The sequence below is a fragment of the Halichoerus grypus genome, chromosome 1, assembly GCF_964656455.1.
Source record: "Halichoerus grypus chromosome 1, mHalGry1.hap1.1, whole genome shotgun sequence".
NCBI lineage: Eukaryota > Metazoa > Chordata > Mammalia > Carnivora > Phocidae > Halichoerus > Halichoerus grypus.
In genome coordinates, this window is record NC_135712.1 from 136013200 (window position 1) to 136039831 (window position 26632).

General features: G+C 36.4%; 1 protein-coding gene across 4 annotated transcripts in view; it reads left to right on the forward strand.

The window, feature by feature from the left end:
• Positions 1 to 26632, forward strand: part of UBE2E2 (ubiquitin conjugating enzyme E2 E2) — a 377267-nt gene that overhangs the window by 238586 nt on the left and 112049 nt on the right. For 3 of the 4 annotated variants that reach the window (XM_078072299.1, XM_078072306.1, XM_078072300.1), the window contains exon 4: positions 5977 to 6105. The exons of the other annotated variant lie outside the window; for it this stretch is intronic. In XM_078072299.1, coding sequence (XP_077928425.1) covers positions 5977 to 6105 — 129 coding nt within the window. The remainder of the gene's footprint in view (positions 1 to 5976; positions 6106 to 26632) is intronic. 4 annotated transcript variants of the gene reach the window in all.

Below are 26632 nucleotides of genomic sequence, written 5' to 3' on the forward strand. Positions count from 1 at the left end.
GTCTTTGCTTCTCATGATTATCAGTATTTAATATTCCCGACAGTAACCTGACTCCTTTTTTTCTACTGGTGTGCAGACATGAGAAGCCCACAGTGACCAGAAGGTAGTGAGAGCTTTATATTTAATGTAACTCTTATGTGTCCCGTGGATGAAACAATCACCTCCCCAAACCTGCCTGGGAATCAGGACTTCTAACTTCGCAAATACTGAAATTGCATGGATGGGAAACACAAATTCTGCAAGTGGGTCACTGGGAATGATAATGACAGAGGCTAATCCTACTTTCATCCTTTGGTTCCCAGATCTAAGTATCCTAGCTATTGGTAACAGACCATACGTTGAAAGCATTGCTTCAATGCATGTACCACATTCTGGAGTTGGAAGTTATCTTTAAGATCTCTCTTTAGCTGACTTTTTAATAGGCTACTCCACCTGCCTGTGGGGCCCGCTGTTTCTTTGTGGATGGAGTCGTGGTTAGACCAGTGGATTCTAAGGTTGTGTACCCATTGTCACATTTCTTTATTATAAAATGGGTCATTGGCCTAAAATAGTGTTTTGTGGGATATCATATTGATAGATCGGTTGTTTTATAAGCCTGGGGTTAGTGGTGGTAGCAGAAGTATTGGGAGCTAGAAACAAAACTCATATCCAGAGTAGGTATTAATTTTGGTAAAAACAAATCATTGCCCCCTTCCATGTACTCAATCTTATACCAAGTGATTGGTCTTGAATAATTGTGTCATTTTGAGAGCTTGACATCAGTATCTTTTGCTGGCAGGTTAAAGCATTTAGCAATAACATTAACTTTTGTTAGCATTGGTGAGCAGAAGCACCTTAGCTACTCTATTTGTGGGCCCATTGTGTCAACTCTTTGGTGGCCTAGGTGGGGGGCTGGCTGACAGCCATAGAATGACTCATCCTGTCCACCTTTTGTTGACATTTGACAACACACATACTGACATTTTGGTGGATGCTTCCTGGTGGGCATTAATGTGAGATATAAAAATGCACCTGATTTGTGCCCAGCCCATTTTTCCCAGACTTCCTTATCATATCATCTTTTACTGTTGTTTTCTAGGCCCCTGATCAACAGTTAAGCCATTTGCTACTGCTCATGAGTCCAGATGTATCTAGTTCAGGCCATTTCTCCCTCCATTTGAAAAGGATGACCAAATGTACTGCTGCAGCTGTTCCCAGTGGCCAGACTTCCTTTACAACAGTCCTTTTATGTCCACTCCTGAATAAGACTGCAGTGTAGCAGTAGTCCATTTTTGGCTACTTCTGAATTCCTTTTTTTCCCATCAGTTGGTCATGAAAGAAAGAGACATTCATCCTTTGGGAGTCTGGATTACCTGTGAATGTACTTTACTCATGCTTTCTGAGTGTACTTGGGCCTAATCCCAGGTAAGTCATTTCCATCCTATGGCAGGTTGTTTCTGTGCCCATCTAACTTTATGTCTCAGTGAGTACTTCCAGTCACGGGGTCATTTGTGGACCCATGGTCAGACGTGAAAATTCTGTTAGGGCCCTATAACATACTGTGAGCTGTTTTTAAACAGAAGGTTGTTTTCTGCCACAGAACCCCCAGGGTTCTGTATTGTGACTTCTCTTTTGGCACTTGCCAGAGACTCCACAGCCTCCTTATTTATCAAGGATAGATCTTGCACCCTCAGATCCACTGGCACTGATGCATCGTAGCCTGGACCTGCTACAAAAGTCTTTCCTATGACTCTTGGTCACTCTTGAAACTGGCATCCACCGAGTCTCTGATAAACAAGTCAAAACAGTATTTTAAAGTGTGGAATATGCTGTCTCCAGAATCCAAAGAGCTCTACCTTTTTCTTAACAGCATGTGTTGAGAAAAGCAACATGTTCTTTACCTCGAGAGGATGTTCTCAGCATACCCCAGAGCCCTAGACTTCTTAAAAACATAAGCAGTGTGTGCTATCTCTTAAATTTTGTGAAGTGCTTGGTGTGTGTGGTTTATTAGGTCAACCAGGATTCTTTCCATTTCTTGCTCACCAGATCCAGTTAGTATGCTGTCATCAGTATAACGGATTAGAATCACGTTCTGTGGAATGTGAAGATGATCCAGGTCCATGCAAACTAAATTTTGAGGGAGATCCGAGACTTATCATTACCCTGGGGCACGGCAGTATCCTGTCTGTCTCTACCAGGAATCTGCTTTTGATCCTCTTCCTCCTACTGATGGGTTCTGAGAAGAAAGCATTCACCACATAAATAGCTGAGTACCAAATGCCAGAAGCTGCATAATGTAATATTTAACATGACAGCTGTTACTGGGACATCCACCAGTTTAAGCTTACAATGATCCACCATCTGTTTTTTTCTGCAGGGTCATTTTAAGTATAGAAAGGGGATATGATTAAGGATCACCATTCCTCCGTCTTTATGTCTTTGACAGTGTTGCTAATCTCTGCAATTCTTCCCAGTACAAGGTATTGCTTTTGATTTACTATGTAGACTGCAGATAGAGTTGTGGGAGAAAGTTTCAAAGGTTTACTCAGCTCTGTTCTAACCATTCTAATCAGAGAAACATAGTAGCATTTCAGATTCCCCAATATTCGTATAGTTTGGAACTCTGATATGATAGTCCTCAAAAAGTCTGGAATTTTCCTTCCCTAGTACAATTATCCATGTAAAAAATTTCCTTGCTCTCTCCTGCTTTACACTTGCTCTTTTCTCTGCATGACCTATTTCTCTCTCCTCTCTTTGCCTAGGTATTATCTGACCTCCTTGACAAGGTCAGGTTAGTCATACCTTATTTTTGCACCATGTGCCTCTTCTATGTAATATTACAATAATTGTACTTTTATATAAATTTTCTATGTTTTTAAATGAATGCTAGCCTTTTCATAAGTTCCTTAAGGGTAGTATCATTACCTGCTTTGTACACAGCTCTATCCCTAGCTTGGTACCTACCTCATATAATAGGAGATTAATTACTATTTGAGGAATGAATTGTTGGCTGGATATAGAAGGTGAAAGAGAAGCATTTACCCTGACTTTTTAGGAGCACTATTACTCTAGCTCAGCAATTCTAGAAAGCTCCCCCACCCCATATTTTAACATTTCCCATATGTTTCTTTTGGCCATCTAGCTGTTGTGAGTTAGTTGTTATTGCCTGTGCACAAAAACACTTGTAAAAAGAGTCAGCAGCTTGGAAGAAAATTCCAGAGGCAGAAGTGGAGCAACATTTCAAGATACACCACATCAACAATGCTCTTGATGACACACAAGACTGTGTTTTGTGGGAAAAAAGTCATCTCTGAGCTGAAAAGTGATGCAGAATACTTGAAATCTGAATGTGAAGAAGCTTTAGTAATAATTTTTTTGCTCACATAGTCTTTTTATTTGTGTTCCAGTGATATTATCATATATTACCATTGTAGTTATCATGAGAGCCCATTCAATAAGTATAAGATAATTTTTATGTTTTAAGAAATGACTTATAGGGGCGCCTGGGTGGCTCAGTTGGTTAAGCGACTGCCTTCGGCTCAGGTCATGATCCCAGGGTCCTGGGATCGAGCCCCGCATCGGGCTCCCTGCTCAGCTGGAAGCCTGCTTCTCCCTCTCCCACTCCCCCTACTTGTGTTCCCCCTCACGCTGTCTCTCTCTCTCTCTGTCAATTAAATAAATAAATAAAATCTTTAAAAAAAAAAAAAAAGAAATCACTTATAGTTTAATTTGGCAGTTTTTTTCTTAATGGTCCATAAAATAATAGTGCATCATCATTTTACAGTGTATGAAATAGGGTATTACACAGTATAATATACATGGCCTCCATTAACATACATGGCATTTTGTGTGAATTAGAAAGAGGCATTCCAAAACAGCCTTGCACATATGGATATGAGGTGTGGTGAGGAGAGCCCCTCTCCGCCATATGCCTTTGGAGTGGGGGAAACCTCCACCACAACCACATGTGACAGATTCAGCTATCCTTGTGGTAACATGTTTTATAATTTTATCTTAGAATTTAGAACAGAGCATTATATATATAGTTTTAGACATTGCTGTTCTTGAACCTTATGACTCGAAAGAAAGGTTATAGAAAAACTTTGATTATATAGTAAAGTGAATATTAAATCAATATTCAGAAGAATAAGTTTCTGTTTTTAAAGATCATTCTCTTTAAGGCAGTCTTTTTTTAATGGATAAGCCATTATTAAGAAGTTTTTATCTATGAATATTAGGGTGTTTCTGGAGAGACAGGAAGGCTAGTCGAATTTAATTTGATTGAGTCCGTCCGGTTCAGTGACCTCATAATCTTTTCAGAATGAAGCTCTAGTCATGAAGCACTGCAGTTCCCTTCCTAGAAACTTTGGTCAGCTCCTGAAAAGCATGCCTACCTTTGATATTTAACGTAGATCTTCATATTTGTATCTTTGGCAATGTTTCTGTTTGACCATATAGTCTGGAACTGCTTTTCACACTGATTGTGTCAAAATTTTAATTTTTACAATCTTACTTTGTCCCATAGCAGCTAAACCTAATTTACCCACTATAATTAAGATTTTGAATGCAATTAGGAATAGTTTACTAAATTAATATTTTTTATGCGTGGCCTCCCATACAGATTCTGATGGAAAACTAATCAAGAACAGTATTAGTTCTCTTGTGGAAAATATTCAGACTTACAGGTGACTTAAGTAGTTGGATTCAGGGTATCTCTAACTATCTGAAATGCATTTCTGTTATGAATTTCAGGGTTTATAATTTATATTCAAATATATCATCTAATTTTGTACAAATTATCTTTTCCTGCTGCTGCTTCCTTTCTCCATCCCCCATCCTCAGTATAGTATAAACAGAGAAGTGTGATTTGTAATAACCTGACCTCTAAATTATTGTCTGGGAGCACAGGTAACTATAAGGGATTAGAAGCGAAAGCTGCAACTCAAGAGATTAGGAAAGTAAGTCCAGCAGAACCAGGATCTGTGGTATCTGGTGGGAAAATAGTGTCTTTCAGTGCACAACCCCTTGGGTTTACTTCCTCCTGCATCTTCTCAAGAGTTCACCGCAAACTTGCATTTTCCAGTCTTTTCAGTGCTTTTTAGAAGTGTGATGTTACCCATCTTCCAGGAGAATCCATAGTGTTGTATTGAATTGGGCCCATTACCTTCCTGCCCAAAGGTATGCCATTATACAATATACTGGCAAAAAGAGTTTAAACTGGAGGAATGTAGGGTAATGATTACAGACTTCGAAATGTCAGCAAAAATATTCTGTTACAATTGTGTATGTTGTCACTAAAACAATGAAAGTGCTCATCTTCAACAAGTAGAAAACATTTGTGAATGAAAGGGTTCATGGGGGATTTTTATTGTTAGCCACATTTTTAGATATCCACAAACTGCTTACATGGATTTCTTAAAATTTGTTTGGAAAAAAAAAAAAAAAACAGATCCCTGGTTCTTTTGACCATTTCAAAGACCATTAATCACCGTTGACTATTTATCACCATTAAATAATACCAAATCACAGAATGGTTAGGAGAAGTAAGTGGATGGAATTCAAACATTTGCTTCCTGTTTTCAACTCTTAATTTTAAGTTTGGATGAGGTGAAAATGAGGAGCTGTAGAACTTTGTAAGGTTTATGTTACATCTGATTATATTTGCTCTTTTCACCACTGCCCATTACTGATAATTAAAAGACAATTTTTTAACCTTGATTGGGAAAACCATTAGCTGGTTCAATCTAATCTTCTCAGTATGCGACTAGATGTCGGTAAGATTCTAGTAGTTCCAATAATGCTGCAGGTCGTGTTTCCTGGGAGACTGAGGGGCAGGTAGAATCAGTCACTTATCATGGTTAATCAGTTCTAAGAGTTTATCTCATATAACCCTGTTTTGAATTAACTAAATAATCCAGTAAGCAGTGTTTTTAATATCTCAAAAAGGGATAGATTCAAAGTTGGCTAACAATGAAATTTCCCATTTTTCACTGGCAGGAACCCCAGCCCCATAATGGGGAAGGTCCCACCAGTGCGAAGGCCCCACATGGGGACCCCTCCCCTAGTGAGGAAATGTACCCCTGAAGAGGAGTCCTCCTGGCCACTGGGCCACTGCTACCCTGCCACGTGAGTACAGCAATGGCTTTGAGGACCTCAGCAATTTTTCCATTTCTTGGGTGGCCATTCGTCTGTGGGAATTGGCCAGAACCTCCTCCTGTTTCTCTTAAACATTCAGAAAAGGGGATATAAGCCTCCTTTTACTTTTTCACTTCATTTTTGCAAGTTTAATAAGAAGAACTTGTTTGGATAAGCGATTAAGGCTATTGGTTAGGACTCAGGTGTGCAGTTTGTTCCTTGTATAGAGCAAGCAGTCCTGTTCAACAGAACTTTCTGCAGTGGTGGACATGTTTTATATACACTTACCAGTACAGTAACCACTAACCACATGTTGGTACTGAGTACTTGAAAAATAGTGCAACCGAAGAGTTTAATTTTTAATTTTATTTAATTTTAATTAATTTAAATTTAAATCTCCACATATGACTAGTGGCTACTAAAGTGGGCAGTGAATGCCTACACTTAATGCTTTGTGCCTCAGATGTGTAACCTCTTTGAACATTTCTACAGATGTACCTCTTTACCTCTGTTTCTTTAATAACCTACAAAATTTTTCCTTGCATTATATTGATTATTGTAAATATGATTCTCTAATAGTAAGAAAATACTTTAATTAAAAATTCTCACCTCAAAATTTATTCACTCATATTGCCCTTCAGTAGCTTTAATTACTTTATGATATTAAGAAAATTTATTCAATCTTAAAATTACGAAGTAATATCAATTTAAATATTCCAGTTTTATTTTCTTCTTTACATGTTTTAATTTGCAACTTCGCTATATATGTAGAAGTAATTATACACATTAAAATAACTTTTCCATTTTATTATTCCTTTTTAATGAGACTAAAATATCTTACATTAGTATAGTGCCTGTAGAGCTATTACCAAAACATTAAATTTAGCACTTACTCATTATAATGCAGTACTTATAAGTTTTAAAGTTTGGTTCTGGTAGGTAGGTTATTGAAATTACTAATTAACTATATGTGTAGTTTTACTACTGAGAGTAGATGTCCTTCCACTATTGGGCTATCATTAAAAATTGCTTATATCATGAGATGTTAGTAAGGGAAATTGTTGGGGGGTGGTATATGGGAACTCTCTGTACTGTCTTTGCAGTTTTTCTGTAAATCTAAAATGATTCTAAAATTTTTTGAAGTTTATTTTTAAAAATTGTTTCCTTCAAATTTAGTCATAGTATCCATTTATATTCATTAATTTAGCTGTATATGCATGCAAAATAAGAATTATCAGATCAGTAATGGGTAGTACTTACATAAGTATCACTATATGTCATCTTCAAAATATCCCTTAGAGATACTATTATAATTTTACAGATGAGAAAGCTGAGGCATGGAATAAAGAACTATTCAGCCAGGGTTACTTACCTGGTCAGTGGTAGAACCAGGATTTGAACCCAGCAAGTCAGTGCTTTTAACCACTACACTATGTTACCTTTTAAGGAATCTTGATTATGCCATGGAAGATTTAGTCTTTCTGCTATCAGTGTAGCAATAAAACTTTCCACTGTAAGAAATCTAAAATAAAGTAATACCCTGGTGATAAACTACTTTTACAACTTGAAAAATATGCAAATATGTTTTATTCTGTTACAGTGATTCAGACTTTATTTCATACAGTGGTTAATTATTTTGGTAAGTGAGGAATATGTTCATATTCTCTTGACAAGAAGCATCTATATTAGTGGGGTTTTAAAAAAGGTTTATTCCTACTTTGTTAAGATGGTGACAAAGAATGAAAAAAAGAAGCAATGCATAAAAGATAGGGGAGATGGATGTGGTTGGTTATGTCATAAAGGCAAAGTTTTAATGAGAATTAAAAATTACTACAGTGTTTTGTTTTGCCATATGCCTGTCAATGTTGTTCTTCCTGGATATTAAATTATGGATAAATGATTGTTAAAATTGAAATATAGGAAAGGTTGATGGTGAATTTTCAACATTTCTTTGAGGTGTTTTTGTGGAGTTTGGAAAGTATTTCTTTGGCTAAAAGCAGGGAAGAAAAAAGAGTTTGTTGTATAGTTCAAAAATTGTTACAAATGGAATACAGTGGTTTGTCTACTCATTTTTTAATATTATATACCCATTGATGGATTAACACAGTCAACAACATGATATATCTACCTGCTGCATGTATTTAAGGTCATGTATTTACTTGTCAACAAGAGACATAATTGAAATGCTTTAAGGAAATTTGAAGCATAGACAGGTATAATTCTTAGAGAATCATTCTTTTTCTGTTAGTATATATACTTGTGAACCAATTGACAATCCTCTGTTGACTCTTGCAAATTATTTGGATTTGGATTCTTGCTAAGAATGTGTATTTTTAAATTGCTGTGAAGATTTTTGTGAAACTGTAGAAATTTCAGAGTAAAGGTCATGTTTACAAAGCAAGGGAATTTTAAATTTTAGTACACATTGACCAATTAAAATTTAGGTTTAGATTATTGGTTTAGAATGACATCCTAACTTGATCTAGTTATAATCTTTATTAGGCCAGGCAATTCATGTTACCTAAGGCGATTGAATTGCTACTATGTAATTCTGTGTTAGGCAAAAGAGAACTGAGGTTTCTCTCTTTGATGGGAAAGATGACATCATTGCTGTCATTTTTTAAAGGGCAGTATATGGCTAGAGATCTGGTGAGGGCAATAGGAGGGAAAAAACTTTTAGAGGACTATAATTTATTCCAAAATGCCTGTGATCCAACAGATAGCCTTAAGGTGGACAAGTTCTTTTCATGACAATGGGTTCTGTTCTCTACAGCACATAGTATATACCCCTTTACTCAAGTAACAACTGTATGTCTTGGATTTCCCGGAGCAAGCCAACTTTTTGGTATTCTATCCTGTTTTTCCTGTAAGTGCACTTGTACTGCTTAAACCATATGTCCCATTTTTTAAAGTAGCATATTTAGAAAAATAACTACTATAACAATAAATGATAGGTAAAATAATTTTGGAACATTTCACATTGGGAAAGTAACTGGAGTATACAGAAGACTTAAGTAAGTTTAAATCTGCCTTTCTGTAACTGTAAGTACTACCTTTAGTAGAGTATCCTGCTTTACCATGTACATTTTAAATGTGTCAGTTAAATTAACCTGGTTGTGGTATTTTCAACATGTTATTAAAAATAATGAATTTTTTTAAGATGAGCACAGACTATAATTCATCCATTTCTGTTGGAAATAATATGTTCTCAAGCTCTCAATTTGTTTCTGCTTTCCATGGTGAGCAAGAAGAGAAAATGCTCTATATTGTTAACCTGTTTTTAAAAAGAGGGTTGGTATACGGGCGCCTGGGTGGCTCAGTCGTTAAGCGTCTGCCTTCGGCTCAGGTCATGATCCCAGGGTCCTGGGATCGAGTCCCACATCGGGCTCCCTGCTGGCAGGAAGCCTGCTTCTCCCTCTCCCACTCCCCCTGCTTGTGTTCCTGCTCTCGCTGTGTCTCTCTCTGTCAAATAAATAAATAAAATCTTTAAAAAAAAAAAAAGGGGGGTTGGTATGAATATGGTTTAAAGGGTTAAACAGAACAAATATCCAAAGTATTAACAAAAGAAAAACCAAGACTAAAGTTTTGGCACACTTTCTCTTTATATATATTCACTCCTCATGTGAAAATGGTACAAATTTTAGAAGACTAGAACTGAGGTACACAGAACTATATAGTTTGGGGATTTTAAAAATCTATGTGCTTTTCTGAGTTTAGAAAGGGAGTCACTGAAGATCCTAATAAAGTATAAATCAAGATATTGCATATTTAAAAAGTACATTGTAAAGCAAACAATAAATTTTTCATTATAGATTTTCCTAATCCTCTGCAACCAACAGAACTCTCTTCTAGGGCAAAATGTTACAGCTTTCTTTTCAGGATATATTTGCACATTGGCACCAGAAGTATCAGTACCGGAAGTATCTCTTGAGTGTTAAGATGTTAATACCTTGAACAGGGAGGAACCCCTTCCTGAGCTTATTACAGAGTTGCTGGTCACTTTTTAAAGACGATAAACACCTGAGAATAAATAGCTACAATGTCTGCTATATAATAACCTGAAAGTACAGTTTTCTGTACTCTTTAGTTTCATAGTGGGTAGACAGAAATTCTGAGATATTTGCAAATTGTGTAAAATTAATAATGCTAAGTTCAGGTTCCTGTTAGAATCATAAGCTACTAGAACTTAAAGGGAAGAATAAGAGAGAGACATGTTTTACCTTTCTCAATTTAGTTCTCTTTGGATTTTTTATAAGAAATGAATTTTTTAGATAGTCATTAGCTGTTCTTTGCTTTTAATACTTTGTAACTGATTTTTAAAATTTTTATAGGCCTTAATGTAGTAATTTCCTTCTCTCATACCTTCTGTTTATTAGTTACTAATTTATAGCAGAATCTCTGTTAGAAAGAGCTTATTATTTTAGGAGAATAAAAACTTTGAAAAAGAATGGCTTATTTTAAGTGGTGCTACCCATGAAGGGAGTCCCTGTTTTAAAAGCTAAGAGCTGGGTTGGACCTTTATAGGAATCTCAGGTCTGAGTGCTTTCCATCTGCCCTCTGAAATCTGATTTAAGTCTCATGTTCTACCTTGTGTCTTCTTTAGTCTCATAAATAACTTAAAGACAGAAATTATCAAATAAACTGTCAGAAAGCCTAAAACAACAGAGTTGTGGGCTAGAGGGAATTAGCAAGAAGATGTAATGGGAATGAGCATTCATAGTGCTTCACTTACAGGACAAAGACTGTCAGCTCACAAACCAGAAAGCATAGCCTAAAAATAGGATAATCTAATAGCTCTCTTTCTATGTACAGGTGACGAGTGGATGTGAAATAATGCTGTGCAGATACACCTAGAATGAAAACTCTTGTAAAGCTGTATTTGAACTATGTGTATGTCATAAGATGCCAAGCTTTTAAAACTGCATACAAATGCAAACACTAAAATAAAATACTGTCTCCTTTTAAGTTGCTATACAATGTACTTACTAATTTAGCTGCAGTGCAGCTGAACTCAGATTCTGAACATTGCATAGAAAATATTAGAAATGTGGGGCGCTCAGTTGGTTAAGCGACTGCCTTCGGCTCAGGTCATGATCCTGGAGTCCCGGGATCGAGTCCTGCATCGGGCTCCCTGCTCAGCAGGGAGTCTGCTTCTCCCTCTGACCCTCCTCCCTCTCATGCTCTCTGTCTCTCATTCTCTCTCTCTCTCAAATAAATAAATAAAATCTTAAAAAAAGAAAAAAGAAAATGTTAGAAATGTTTTTTGTCTGCTTGACTTAACATTTTGCAGTGTGCTCTACTCCTTTATGGGTGTGTCAGAGATTCTCATCACTGAGGCCAAGTGGGGAGACTTGATTCCAAAGAACTCACTAGGATTGTCCTATCTTTCTGCCATACTAAGGCCTTTGCCTGCCTAGAACAGCTTAATGCAGGTTTTGCTCTCTCCCCTTTCTGGGAGAAGACCTGAAAGTTAGGTTTACAGAGGCTTCACAGCATACAAAGTAGATGGAGCAGAACTGTTAACAGAGCCATAATTAAGCAAGTTGACTACCTAACCTGTCCATAGCTAACTTAACTGCCAATAGGAAGTGCACTTCGTGTCTCCCAAACAAGTAAATATCAGTAAATCAAGAAGTAAGAGAATTATTAATTGCCTATATTTTATGTTCATTCTGATTTAATTAAGATTCCATCTCAGTTTTTGCAAATATTAGTTTGAACTAGATCTCTCTTTGGATTCAGTTTTCTGCCTTAATTATGGGGCCACAAACATTTAAACTAAACACAGATCCCCCTTGGGGCCTCCCCCTTGACCATGCAGGCCACCTGAGTCCTGGACCCTCTCTAGAGTTTGCCTCCCCTAACTCCCTCCCCAGCAATAAAACTGTTTACCACCACCTGCAAATAATAATAAGTAAACTAAACACAGATCTTTTGTGCTCACAAATTATTGACTTCTGTTACGATTTCAAAGGCCTGACAAATGCTTTTTTTGTTTTTTAAGTATGCAAATCTACCCATGGGAAATTTCAGAAGGGCCATCCTTGGCTCCTGAGAGTATTGTTCTTGAAATTTCTTTTTCATTGTTCAGTTATTTTGTAGCTAGTAGAACAAAATGAATTTTTTTGTAATTCATAAGCGTTCTGCTGGTTGACAAGGCAAATTTGGCTAAGAGAGATGAGAAATACAAAGAGCAAAACTTGTAACTGATACACATAGTTGAAGTACACCACAAATTAGTTCAATAATCATTAAAGACTGCTTAATTGGTAACTTTTAGTTGTTCTCCAGCTTCTAATCATGAGAAGATAAGTGAGAACCATAAAATTTTTATAAATGCAAACACATTATGAAACAGCATTTAAACTAACCAAGATATGAGGAGAAAAAGTAAGCAAATGTTGTTTTATAGTAGGGAAGCTATATAAACACCCCCCAGGACCTCTGCAATAACCTTTTAATTGCTCTGAAGTCTGCCACACAAACTCATCATTGTGAGCAAATTATTCAGGCCTTGAGCGTTTTTAAGTTGTGAGGGAAGTTTCTGGACAAGTTCCACCAGCTGTTGTAAGAGAGAGCTATTTTGCCTATTTTAATTCCGTATTCTTTAAAACTTTTATGATCTGTAAAAACCACAGACCAGAATGAAGTCCCCTTTCTCAGTATACTTTCTATATGAAGTCAAATATTTGTGTTAGTTTTAAACATTGAAAAGGAAAAGAAAACATAAAATTTGCTTTGTGCTGGACAGTTTTATTCTGAATAACTAAAAGGGTTTTTCCCCCCTTAATTTCAAATCCTGCGAGTTTAGGTAGTGGTCAAGTGCCTATCTCTGTTTTCCAGATGAAGACTCCCTGGCAAGGAAGTTCGGCGACGGAGCTAGCTGTCTCAGTATGTGAGACTGGTAGGCAGCAGCAACTCAGCGGATGGCCCTTACCTCAGGGGTTATTTTTATGATTTGGACTACATGCGACTGGTTGGCACTTTGAGTCATTGAACTGCCTCCCAAAAGTCCATAGGCACACAGTTGGAGTTAGTGTGAAAGTTAGAGATACAAGATAAAACACTAGAATTGAATTCCGAAGACCTGGGTTCAAGTCTCTGCTAATTTAACGACCTCACTGACCCTGTGGAAATCATGCCTTTTTGGCCTACCATACAGAATACCTACTGCAGAGGTGGTTTAGCTTAGCACTCAGGCTCAAATCCCGGCTCTACCATCCCTGTTTTCTGTTTTCTCATCTCTGTATAAAGCGATAATGGTGCCTGCCACATAGGTTATATTGAAGGCTCCCAAAGAATCTATGAGTACTGGTGTATAATAAACCCTCTAGCTGGGATCGGCAGAGCCGCAGGGAATGCTACTGCTGCTGCTTGTTATTGTTATTATTACTGCTATTATTAGGATCAGTGAGGTGTGTTTATAGTATAAACCGTATGTTGATATATAATCACAGGAGATAAAATAGGTACATAAATACCTATAAGGTATTTATGGATGAAGACCAGCTAAACTGCTTTGATAATTACAGAAAGAAGAGATTATTTCCATTTGGATTGTCATGGGAATGTTCTTAGAAGAGGCAGTTTTTGAGCTTGATCTTAAAGGATAGTAAAGATTTGGAAATGCCAAGGCAGGAGGAATTGAAAGTGGTCAGGGGCATCTGAGGAGAAGCAAAAGCATGAACAAAATTAAGTACTTATTACTAAATTACTATATTGATTTCAAGGAATCATTACATTTCATTCATCTTTTGGCCATGTCTCTATGTCTATATGAACATAGCCTACTGTTTTAAGTACTGGAAATTCTTTATTTTATTTGTTTTTTTAAGTCATCTCTACACCGAACGTGGTGCTTGAACTCACAACCCCGAGATCAGGAGTTACATGCTCTACTGACTGAGCCAGCGAGGTGCCCCGGTACTGGAAATTCTTAAGCTACTTTGTAATTCACAGAATACCCTTAATTTTCACAGAAAACTATTAAAATCTGTTTTGTTATTTCCATTTTATAGGTAACGGAACTGTGGTTCTCACAGCAGTGGTTGGTAAAACAGGAGAACCATTGTGCAGGCACTAAATTTCATCTATTTCTACAGCAATATGCTGCCTCTATTGGTCTAAGTAGAGACAGTCTCAAAGCTATCAACCATATAGTTGGCCCAGGTCACTTTCTGAAAATGTGTGTCATATTCAGAAGGGCTGGAAAAACAGTTGAGATGACCCCATGTAAGTCCAGCACCACTACTGTAACCTCAACCCCACGGGTTGCTAGTGATAGTACCTGGAAGGCAGCCCAAAAGCAGGTGTTAGTAATACTATGTGGGATCTGTGCTCCATTTTGCCACAGTTCGCTTAAGTTTGCTAGGTAGCTTTGATTCAAGTATTGTTGTCTTTATTAAATTGAAACTGACCAATAAATTAATATCAGGTCTTAAAGCTGTGCTGCAGTATGATAGAGGAATCCTGTTCTTGATTCTTGATTCAAAGATACTTGGAAAATAAGAAATAAGAATTTTTATACATTGATACCAGGAAATTATAAATTCATAATAGTCAAATAGTCATTTCTTCATACATCATAGTACTCTGAATGATCCTTTAGTTACCATTGGTATGATTTCCTTTTTAAAGGATTCTTAGTGTAAATAAAATGTCACAACTTGTATTTATTATTTATTTTAGTTGATTTAATAAGCCACAAAAATGTGTGTGTGTGTGTGTGTGTGTGTGTGTGTGATTATCAAATCTCCAAGACAGATATTTCTGGTATTAGAATACTGTCTACTTCCCATGATTATGCTATTGCACATTTGTTTCCTTTTAAATATGAAGTTAACATATTTCTACTTGAAGTGTCTTGATTACATTGCATATTCTGAAAACTCACACTACTCCAATAAAACTGTTACTTCAAAAGTAATATGACTATATGATGTGACATTTATATTAAATGTGATTTTCATGTACTGTGTAGGGTTTTCTGAAATTATAACAAACTAATTTCATCCAGTTCTGGTTCTATTGTAAAGTCGGGAGTGAACTGAAGTGATTTGTCATAAATATTCCACTAAGGGATTTATTTGGAATACATTGTAACATGTTTTTCATTTTTAATAATACAAGATTAGCATCATTCAGTATGAAATATTATATTGTTACACAGCATAATTCAAAAATGTCTCCCTGATGCTGTCACTGTATTGTATTGATTTTATGAGACTGACATGCTACCTACTGCGCTAACGAGGCACCTTATTGTATTGATTTTAACTTGAGGTCTTCATTGTCTAACACTTTCTCTATATGCTGCCTATTCTTAATATTGCTAAAAATTGTGTGTGAATATAGGCCTTTGTTACCAATGTGTAACTAGCATCAAGAACATGTTACCATTTTAGACATGAAGTAGTACCTTCAAGCTTTCAAACTGCCAGTCTTAAGCAGGACACGATATTAAAATGCTAATTCTCATTAGGTGGTAACAAATTCCAGAGATTCTTAATTTTATTTTAAAAGACAAATGACTATCCTCCATTGATAGTCTTTATCTGTCTATGCAGGTGTAGGATAATGTGTGATGAAAGACTACAGCTTCTCACAAATTTTATTTGCTGTACATGACCAGCCCGGAGTCCTCGAGTTTTTCCACCCCAGCTCAGAGAACTTTTGTGGTTTTCCCCTACTCCTGTTTCCTAGGCACACAGCAGCGTAGGCAGGCAGGAGGAAGTGAGTAGGATTAGGGACAGGACAAGTGTTAAGTGATACCTGAGCAGTTTAGGTTAAGGAAAGGACCAGACCAATTCTAGACCAAGAAATCGATTTTAATTCTCTCCCACCTCATCTTTTGCATGCCTCATTATCTGTTATACTCTTGATCATCTCTCTATAGCTGATAGAAGAGTTCTTTTATAGCAATAGGGTAACTGTTATAATCAGGGACTCTGGAACCACTTGGCAAGTGTGAGCTTGAGGAAATTACTTAACCTCTCTATGCCTCAGTTTCCTTGTCTGTAAAACTGGGATGGTGTGTAATGGTAATCTACCCCAATCGGGATGTAAAGTATATAAAACAGTGCCTAGCACCTGGTAGACACTACAGAAGTGTTAGCGGTAGTGATATTATAGTAAATTATTCTTACTGCATGTTAGATGGTTGAAGCTATGTACAGGGGAGACCTAATATACTCAATAAATGGGGGTCAATAAATGTTGCATTTCCTGATATTCCATTACTGAAAGACCTGCCTTTTCTTATAAATGCATCTTGCTTGAAATTAATTCTCAGTCTGTTTCCCATAATTCCTGCACTGTACACCCTTTTAAGGGTACAAAGAGAGAAAAGATGATAGTCAACTAACCCAAATCATACTAGGCAGGTATGACTATTGGCCCCACCCTAGCAATGTTTTCTATTTAAATGGTATTAATTGGCAGAATTGTAGGAAACTTGGGATTAGGAAGGAGAATCTGAGCCTGTCACCTGGAGAGCCAAATCTGTTTTACCTCTCACATCAGAGAGGATATTGCCTTATTGTAAACCGTAAGAGATCCTAGATTCAGTTTTTATCATATATTTCTAGTAACCAGTAGTTATAACCTGATGGTTATGGAACGTTAGGCCATGGGACTCTCTTGCCAGTGACTTGAGATAGCTGACCTCCTGGGTCCCTAGATGCCAGATGTCTGCAGAGAAGGCCTCAGAGTGGCTTCTAGACCTGATGAATTACTCTCTCTCCTCTACATTGTTTCTTTACAATTTTTTGCTTGGGTTTGGGGAGGTGCCTGGGTGGCCCAGTCAGTTAAGGATCTGACTTCAGCTCAGGTCATGATCTCGGGGTCCTGGAATTGAGCCCCATCAGGCTCCATGCTCAGTGGGGAGTCTCTTTGTCCCTTTCCCTCCATCCCTCCCACTCTCTCTCTCTCAAATAAATGAATAAAAATTTTTTAAAAAGTAAAATAAAATTTTTTGCTGACTTTTTAAAAATAGTACATAAATTGCTTATTATTTGTCTTTAATTAATACTATCTAGCATAATGTAGTAGTCATTGACTACATCATTTTGCTTCAGATTAAACCCGTTTTAAGTTTATTCCAGTATAGTTACAAACTCCTTCATGTTTAGTGATTGTCATTTATTGTATTATAGAATGGTCCTCTGCTTTTAACTCAAAAGAAAGAGGGCTTCGTGCTAGCCATTTTCATTAAGCCAATATTAATATTTTAAAGATCATAATGTTCTTGATAAATTAGAATGTACAAAATATATGAACTGTGACATTGGACTTGATTTTAAAATAGCATGTTTGCATATCACTGTTGTGGCTGTTTCATACCTCTAATGGCCATCAAGCCCTGGCTTACATTTAATAGAAAGTCAACAACTATCGCAGAGGAGCTCTGCCTGGTAACTGCATAAGTGAACAGTCATCTAGTAATGAAGTTGCTCTTTGAAGGATAAACCAGAACCTGACCTGCAATGTCAACGGTATTATCAAAGTATTTTGTATCATTTATGATAGATTGGTGTTTAATTCATTATTTAAATGGACTTACTACTTTTTTCCAAGGAGACAAAATAAAAGCCAGGAACATCAACTATTTACATAAATTTTTACATTTATTTTTAGGGCCTCTCAAACATAGGCTACTTTTCTAGAACCCTAATAAGGAGATATGTGAAATTTTATTGTGCTGAAAAATACTTTGTCAGTTCTATTTAAATCCAAAGCAAAGCAAATAAACAATAATCTTAAATCAGAATTTAATTATGTAATACCCAATTTTTTATCCTAAACTGTGAAACAAGTAAAAGTTATGAGAGGCAGAGGTGATGTACTAAGAAAGTACTTCTCCAGTTACTGTAACTGGAAATTAAATAGCTGTTCTGAACTTCAGTTTCCTCATCTACAAAATGTGAGTTATACTTTTGCTGCTTACTTCCTAGGCTTTGTGGTGGGAATCAAATGACATAATATGTGAGAAAATGCTTCATTAATTACCAAGTGTTTTTCAAATGTATGTGAAATCTTAAATACAAATAATGCAATTAGCAATATGGACTCTAAGACTATGGCTGCACTTCTGTATCTTAGAAAATAATTTGCTTAACATCCTCCAAAAAGCAATTGTGTTGGAACCTGAGCTTTCATGGATACTTACATTTTCACTTCCATTTTTATTCATTAAAGGGGAAGCTGCTTTACATAACTGATAGCAATATTGACTTCTTACTATTATTCTACGTACTATTTTTACTCTTCAACTATTATTTCTACATGTCATACCATTTAATCCTCACAGTAATCCTATAATGTAGGTAATGTTATCACCATTGAAGGAACTGAAACAAAATTGCTTAAAGAATTTCCAAGGTCACACAGCTAATGAGTGACAGCTAAGATAGAACTTAGATCTGTGTGAACCCAGAATCCAGGCAGCTCTACCTGCCCCTGCAATAAGCAGTTTGAATCACACTAGGTATAGTATAGTTCATCTCATATTAAAGACCCCAAAAGTCATAAATTTCTAAAAGACCATTATCACGAAGTAGTTTTAGAATAGTTTATCATAACTTTTCCCCACAAAAGGTCCTATTAGCTCTTGCTAATAACTAAGAGTATCTGACAAATTCATTACCTGACTTTAAGATGAAGTGGATGATCCTCTGGCTTCTCAGAGACCACCAGTGGTTATGCAGTGGCTGAATTGGAAATCCTTTAGCCAGAACAGAAATGTGGGCAGAAGGAATCTTCACTTTTGCTGTTCCCCAGGCCAGGTCTATAGAACTCTGCACTTCGCATCTCCAAACCCCACTTACCCTTCAGCCTCCCAGCTCTAGCACAACTGGCATTTTTCCTTAACTAATGACAAGTATTGTGACCTATTTATAGAATTATAAGCCATTTCAATTGATTGCCTATAAATGCCCTCTTGAACAGTAGCTATCAAAGGAAAAATGCATGTTTAACTGTAACTGAGAGTTATGTAATATGCCTCACTTTTTACAAAATTTCTATTTTGACTGAGTTTCTAGTCTCAGAGCATAGTGTGCATTTATGAGTATAGACACACATTCTTTAGAGTTGGACAAATTCCTGTAACAGTTGACACAGTAATAGTAGAATACTTTTTAACTGCCCCTCCCCCCCACCTTAGGAGAGTTCCTATTAAGGTGGCTTCCAAAGTATGATGCTTTATACCTGAAGTGTGCAGAATGATTACAGGGAGTACAGAGTAAACATTTTAAGATGTGTAATTACCTGTATTAATTTTAGTTTATATTGGGAAAGATATTATAACTAGTAATCAGAACTGTGATTTCATGGTTTTTTAATCAAGGCTAAACTAGGTATTTTATTTTTTAAAAGGGCTTAAATAGGCATTTTGCTTCTTTAAAAAATTTTTTAATTTAAAGAAAATATTAAATGAAGGATACTACAGTTAGTACCTAAGTAGATAGATACACATATAAATGATATATGGAAAACATTGGCCCCTTATATGTACAATTAGCTCACAGCTAGTTTTCTACAGCATACTATCCTGTATAACAAAGTCTTTATGATCCTTGCCTATGTGACAGTCGGTAATGATAACTTTGGATTGGTTATTTTTTGTATTATAGTAAATTCTTCACAGAATATTTTGTCCTGTTGCAAAATAATGATTAATCTCTGAGACTTGTTTCTTTATTTCCCTTATAACAGTATATTTTTTATTTGCTTCTTCCTTCACAGTAGGAGAAGCTCCATAGAGTTTAGTATGTGTTTGCAAAATGAATGCAAAACAGCAATTATTTTTCTTGGTAATTTAAGTGAGATCTAACTATGGAAAGGTCTGAGATAAAATTTCAAAGCAGTTTTTCCCTCAAAAAATAAGATACTCAATTAAGTGAAGTTGGCTAAAAGGAATATGTAATGGCTCTATTAAATATGAAATGTGTGCTCCATTGAGATTTCAGAGTCACTGTTGTCATAAAATATACTTTATTGCGTGTGTTTATATATTTTGCATTCGGCTGCATGAGAAACCTCAGGCTTAAAGGTTTTCTTTTCTTGGCTTTTTATCTTTTAAGTATGTTTTTCCCTTTGTGGTTATACTTGAATATGGTTTAAGTTGAAGACCTAAGATTCGTGCTTTGGGCAAGTTTTTTTTTGTTTTATTTGTTGGTTTTAATGGAGAAACAACTGTCAGACAGTAGTGTGGGTTTTGCAATCCAAATGACATGGTTTAGAATACTGATCCTCTACTTACTTTTCCAGTGACTTTTAAGCAAATTGCCTCACCAAGCCTTAGTTATACCAACTGAAAATGAACCTAATAATCTTTACTTTATGGAGTTACAATCAAGATTAATGTGAAATACTAAAAGGGTTTAGTGCAGCATAGGGACAGAGTAAATAGATGGTAACTATTAGTTTTATTTTCAGCAATCAACAATGACTCCATAAATCATGATCAGGTAAGCCTCATATTCAAAGCCTCACTATACTGGGCAGCCTTCTTTCCTTGAATTTCTCTTACAGAGCCCACTTCCTCTTACTCCACATAGACCATTCTGGATTTTGCTGCTCACCTACTGTCTATTTTCAAGCCATGCTTTCTGCCTTCCCTCAAGGCCAGTCTTTCTTGCCAGTCCTACATGTCATTTGCCCCTCTTATTTCATTCTTTACTACTTTTTTATCTGGACTTCCAGTTGATAACACACAAATTAGCAGTTGTTTTTGCCTCTACTTCCTCTATTCAAATTTTAATTTCGACGAACTATTTATGGACAAAGAAGACTATCCTATATTTTTCCCATATTACACACAGTTGTTAGGCTTAATGCCAAAAACAAACAAAAAGACATGGAAGCAGATCCATGGAGAAAAGGGAAAGGTGGTGGTCATAAAGTAAAAATAAGAGTGTGACACATTCTGATAGTTCAGGGATGGTTATGATACATTCAGCATCTACCATTGTACTTTACTCATTGCAGTCACTAGGAAGTAGTCAAAGTCTAAAGTTAAAGTCACTTGGGGGAGATACCTAGCACTGCATAATGGAAATACACTAAATCTCTTATGTCAGAAGACCTGGATTCAAATTTTATTACTCTAGTTCATGACCTTGGATAAGTCACTTAACATTAGGTGTAAAATTAGAGGGCTAGAGAGAGTTGGGAACCAAACCAAACAACTAATAAAAAATTAAAATAGACTTGGACTCTGAAGATTAATCTTGGCTCTGGAACTAATTGTTTATGTGTTCTTGATCAAGTCACGCATCTCTTGTTTCCTCATCTTTCCACATCTCTTTCCACATCTTTGTGAGATGTGAAATCCATCTCACAAAACTATTAGGATTAAATTGGAACACGTGTGTGTTGATGCCTGGTATATGATGCCTGTGGGCACATAATAAATTTTGTGTTTATTTTTTTTAAAGATTTATCTATCCATTCGAAAGAGAGAGTGAGCACAAGAGCAACGAGGGGCAGAGGGAGAGGGAGAGAAGCAGGTTCCCGCTGAGCGTGGAGCCGGATGCGGGGCTTGATCTCACCACCCTGAGATCACAACCTGAGCCTTAGTCAAGAGTTGGACACTTAACAGACTGAACCACACAAGCGCCCCTGTTGTGTTTATTTTTAAATAAACATCAGTGGATCTACATTGACTTAATTGTAAAATGAGGGACTTGAGTTAGAGGAGCACCAAAATCTCTGAGTTTTGACATTCTGCATCATTTACCTCAGGGAGAAGATGATGGGTAAAGGATGGATATTGTTACTTTTAAGCTCATCAGAGGATGATGAGGTTAACTTAACCTAAAAAAAACAATTGCAGCAAAAAATGGATATATCTAAATTACATAAGGCACTCATAAAATATATTTTCTTATTCACATTATGACTTTACCTTTATAGTCACATCAGTGGACATCTGTGGCATCTGCTCCATGGGTTTTGACATTCCATTCTGCCCAGTAAGAACTTTTGTATATTGCAATCTTAGGATGATCAAGTACCTCAGTAATAACGTAAAGCAGAGTTGAACCTGTCAAGTTGACAGATAATTCACTGGCAGAAGAAGAGCTATACTTTATAATATATATGTCAGTTTGACTTCTCCTTAATATTATACATGATTAAACAAGTTCCAAGGGAATGTATCATTGATTCACTCTATTTTTCAGTGAAGGATTCTGCCTATTGCAGAGAAAAATGTAATCTATTGCCAATTTGTGTGTGTGTGTGTGTGTGTGTGTGTGTATGTGTATGTTTTACTTGACCTTTGATTTCTAAAATAAACACAAAATCAGTTTTCTTTTCCCTCATCTTCACAAATTTTCTGTACAGTCAATCCTTGAATACTGTTTCAGTCTGGCAAGTTTCTGAATAAGGATTTACAGTGCCTTGTTTATCTGATATGCAACCATGTAGGCACATGTTACAAGGCCCAAGTAGTACTAATCTGAATCTTCTAGTAAAAGAAGCTGGTATCTGTCAGGCAGGTTGGAAACTTTAAAAGCATTACAGTAATAAGAGGTTTCCTGGGAAGGTCCTGTTTACCAGAGATCAAATGTGGAGATCTCAAGTAATGCATTAGAATCTACCAATAGATCTTAAAATTGGGCCTTATAGATCTCTGAAAAAGTTACTGCTTCTGTGCCCCATTCTTTCTTTTCTGGTTTGCCAGAATTCCAAGATGGCACTACCCTCCTTGCTTCCTGGGGATCTCCCCACCTAGGGAAATGAAAATTTCTTTGCTTACCAGAAGGTTATGGATCTTGATCTCTTGGATCCAGGGGGCTGACAGGTAGATCCATGAGGTCCAATTTCATGGGTATGTAGTATACTGTAGTATATACCAGCATGATTGGCCTTCAAGGAATCATGTGTTCCTCCACAAACACTTACATTTAGGGTTCTGTTTTTATTTTTTCTAAAGTTGTTCTTTTAAGCATTTCATTCATAACACCTCTAAGGGAAATTGAAATTTTAAATAGATAGGACAAAGTGGAAAAATTGAATTTGGTTGATCATTTTTGTGATTAAGCATATGTAACTTAAATTTTCATATTTGTTCTAAGTAAATAGTTGGACAACTTAAGAATTATATTTGATACCACAGTTGAAACTGTTAACAGAAATATAAAGAAATATAATAAATACATACTTTTTCCTCAAGCCTTTGAAAAAACATGAGGGATTATTAAAAGATACTTTTTTTTTTTGCTTGAATTCTCGTTGTAGTTCTTGGCTCAAATTATTTCTCTGAATACTAAATCTGTTTTATGAATGTCAGTTCACTTTACTTAGGTTTTAAATGCTGATTTTGAAAGATGACTCCTGAACAGTGGTATTCAGACAGTTTTAACCATGTAATCGTTCTTCAAACAGAATATTTCATGGAGGTTCAATATCTATAGCAGATCCCCTCTGTTGAAAATGGGGTGAAGAAAGGAAAGCAGAAGTGCATGTACACACACGGGCATGCATACACATATACATAAATCTCCCACAGTTCCAAGACTACAAGTTTGAAAATCACTGATGTTTTACTCACTTTTTGTTAGAATGACTGATAGCCCTAATTCATACTATTCTGAAGTAGACTTTGAACAATAATTATTTTAAATTAAAAAACACAAAGTTCAGGAAGATTCCTGAAAGATAGGCAGCAGTGGCATTGTTTTTTAATTTCTTCATAAAAACAGGTAGAGCAACTAGGATATCAGAATCAAAACCTATGTCTAGCAGCTAAATCAAAACCAGGTACCCCCTCCAACCCCCAAATACTAGCAGGTAAGGACCAATTACCAACAACTACAAGATTCAGATGGGCCCAGTAACTGTGTGGTAGGAAGCAGAGGAAAAGACACAGGGCAGCTGAAAGCCCTGAGAATAGGAAATCCCTCAAATTGTCAGCAGCTACTCACTGGCAAGCACATTAAGCCAATCAGAGTAGATGCTGAGATTAGATGGATGTTTTTGCAGGATCTAATTCATAGGTGAATACAAGGGGACCAGAAGCAATTCATTTTGATGGTGTTGGGTCATTCTGGTTCTTATATACTGTTGAAGCAAGCACCCAAAGCTCCCTTCCAAAACAAATCTTCTTATGGAGAAAAGCTGCTTGAAGTAGAATCCAAATTGAGCAGGACGGGACAATAGGGGAGGAGAAAGAAAAAGTTCAGATAAAAAGCAGGTGATAGCACAGTGACACAATAAGATATCACCTTAACACCTGTCAGAACAGCTAGTATCAAAAAAGACAAGAAATAATCAGTGTTGGCAAGGATGTAGAGAAAAGGGAATCCTTGTGCACTGCTGATGAGAATGTAAGTTGGTGTAGCCACTGTGGAAAGCAGTATGGAGGTTCCTCGGACATTTAAAATAGAAATACCATGTAATCCAGTAATTCTACTACTGGGTGTTTTACCAAAGAAAATGAAAACGCTAATTTGATAAGATACATGCACCACTGTGTTTATTGTAGCATTATTTACAAAAGCCAAAATATGGAAGCAACCCATGTGTCCATTGGTTGATGAATGAATAAAGAAGATGTGAGATATGTATATGGATATATATAAAAGTAGATTCATGTAATATTCCATTCTATATATATAATAGAGATTACGTATATATTGGAGATTATTATGCTAAGTGAAATAAGTCAGAGGAAAAACAAATACCGTATGACTTCCCTTATATGTGGAATCTAAAAAACAAAACAAACAAACAAAAAAAACAGAAATAGACCCATAAATACAGAGAACAAATTGGTGGTTGCCAGAGGGGAGTGGGGTAGGGGAATGGGCAAAGTAGATAAAGGAGAATGGGAGTTAACAGGCTTCCAGTTATGGACTGAATAAGTCATGGGGATGAAGGTACAGCACAGGGAACATAGTCAATGGTATTGCAATAGTGTTGTATGGTGACAGATGGTAGCTACACTTGTGAGCATAGCATAATGTATAGAGTTATGAAATCACTGTGTTGTACACCCGAAACTAATGTAATATTGTGTCAACTATACTCCAATAATATATATACATACATATATAAAACTCTTAAAAATGATAAACCATAAAAAATGCTTTCTTTTTGTAAGAAGATTCAGTATAAATGAAAAAGAGCAGTAAATGAGTAAATAGATAAACAGATAAATAGGGGCGCCTGGGTGGCTCAGTCTGTTAAGCATCTGCCTTGGGCTCAGGCCATGATCCCAGGGTCCTGGGATCAAGCCCTCATGGGGCTCCCTGCTCAGCAGGGAGCCTGCTTCTCCCTCTCCCTCTGCAGCTCCCCCTGCTTGTGCTCACTTTCTCTCTCTCTCTCAAATAAATAAATACAATCTTTAAAAAAAAACATAAATAAAGCAGATGATGACAACATAGGCAATCCCACAAAGTGAAAGTCCATTTTTAAAAAATCACTTTGTGAAAACAAGAAGAGAGAGAATTCTAGAATCATGAAGTTGGAAAAACTATCCTGGGCTATTCTTTTCAAAGTACAGGAAAACTTATTTCATTTTTTTTTTTAAAGGCAAAATTAAGCAAAGATTTTTAAGGAAAAAAATAAAATAATGTCCCAACAATGCAAACATGCCCCCAAAAGTCTACAAAGTAGATGGAAACTATTATTTTAAAGTGAAAAAAATGTTTAATGCTATAGGATAAGAAAGAAAACATAAATCAGAATTTGAAAAGATTGAAAAATTAGTTGATTGGAGAAAAATCCATGAAGTACCATATTTAAGAAACTCAAGGATGGAAAACATGAGCTACTGATTTGCTATCCAGCCAAACTTACCTTCAAGTATAACTACCACAGATAAATAGTTATGAATATTCCAAGAATTGAAGTGTTGTTCTCATGAGCTCTTGCTGAAGAATCTACTAGAGAACGAGTTTCAGACAAAAGCCCTCCCCCCCTACCCCCCAAAAAACAAAATGAAACAATTGGAGAGATTTCAGAGTAAGAGCTGGTGAAATTCTGTTTCCTGGCACTAGGTAGTGGTCCATGTGACTCAGTTCTGGCCCCTGAGGTGGGGTGGCAGAAATACAAAGTACTTCCAGGCACCATCCACATTCTCTTCACTAATTGGCCTGCTGGGTGCAAAGGGTCTTGCACAGTATTTCTTGACACCAGTGGAAATCATATTATTTTTATTTCAGATATCTCAAAATAATATCTATGCCTCACTGCTTCAAGATTACAATAATTATTGGATTCACTAGTTTAAATTTTGTCATTGAATCTAATAAGCACATCTGTAGCACCAAATTTTAAACTACTTTGACAACCATATTTCAATATATTTCTTTTGTAATACTATGCATTTTATTTTATTTTATTTAAAGATTTTATTTATTTGAGAGAGGGAGAGCACAGCTGGGGAGAGAGGCAGAGGGAGAAGTGGACTTCCCACTGAGCAGGGAGCCCAATGCGGAACTCGATCCCAGGACCCCGGGATCATGACCTGAGTTGAAGGCAGATGCTTAACCAACTGAGCCACCCAGGC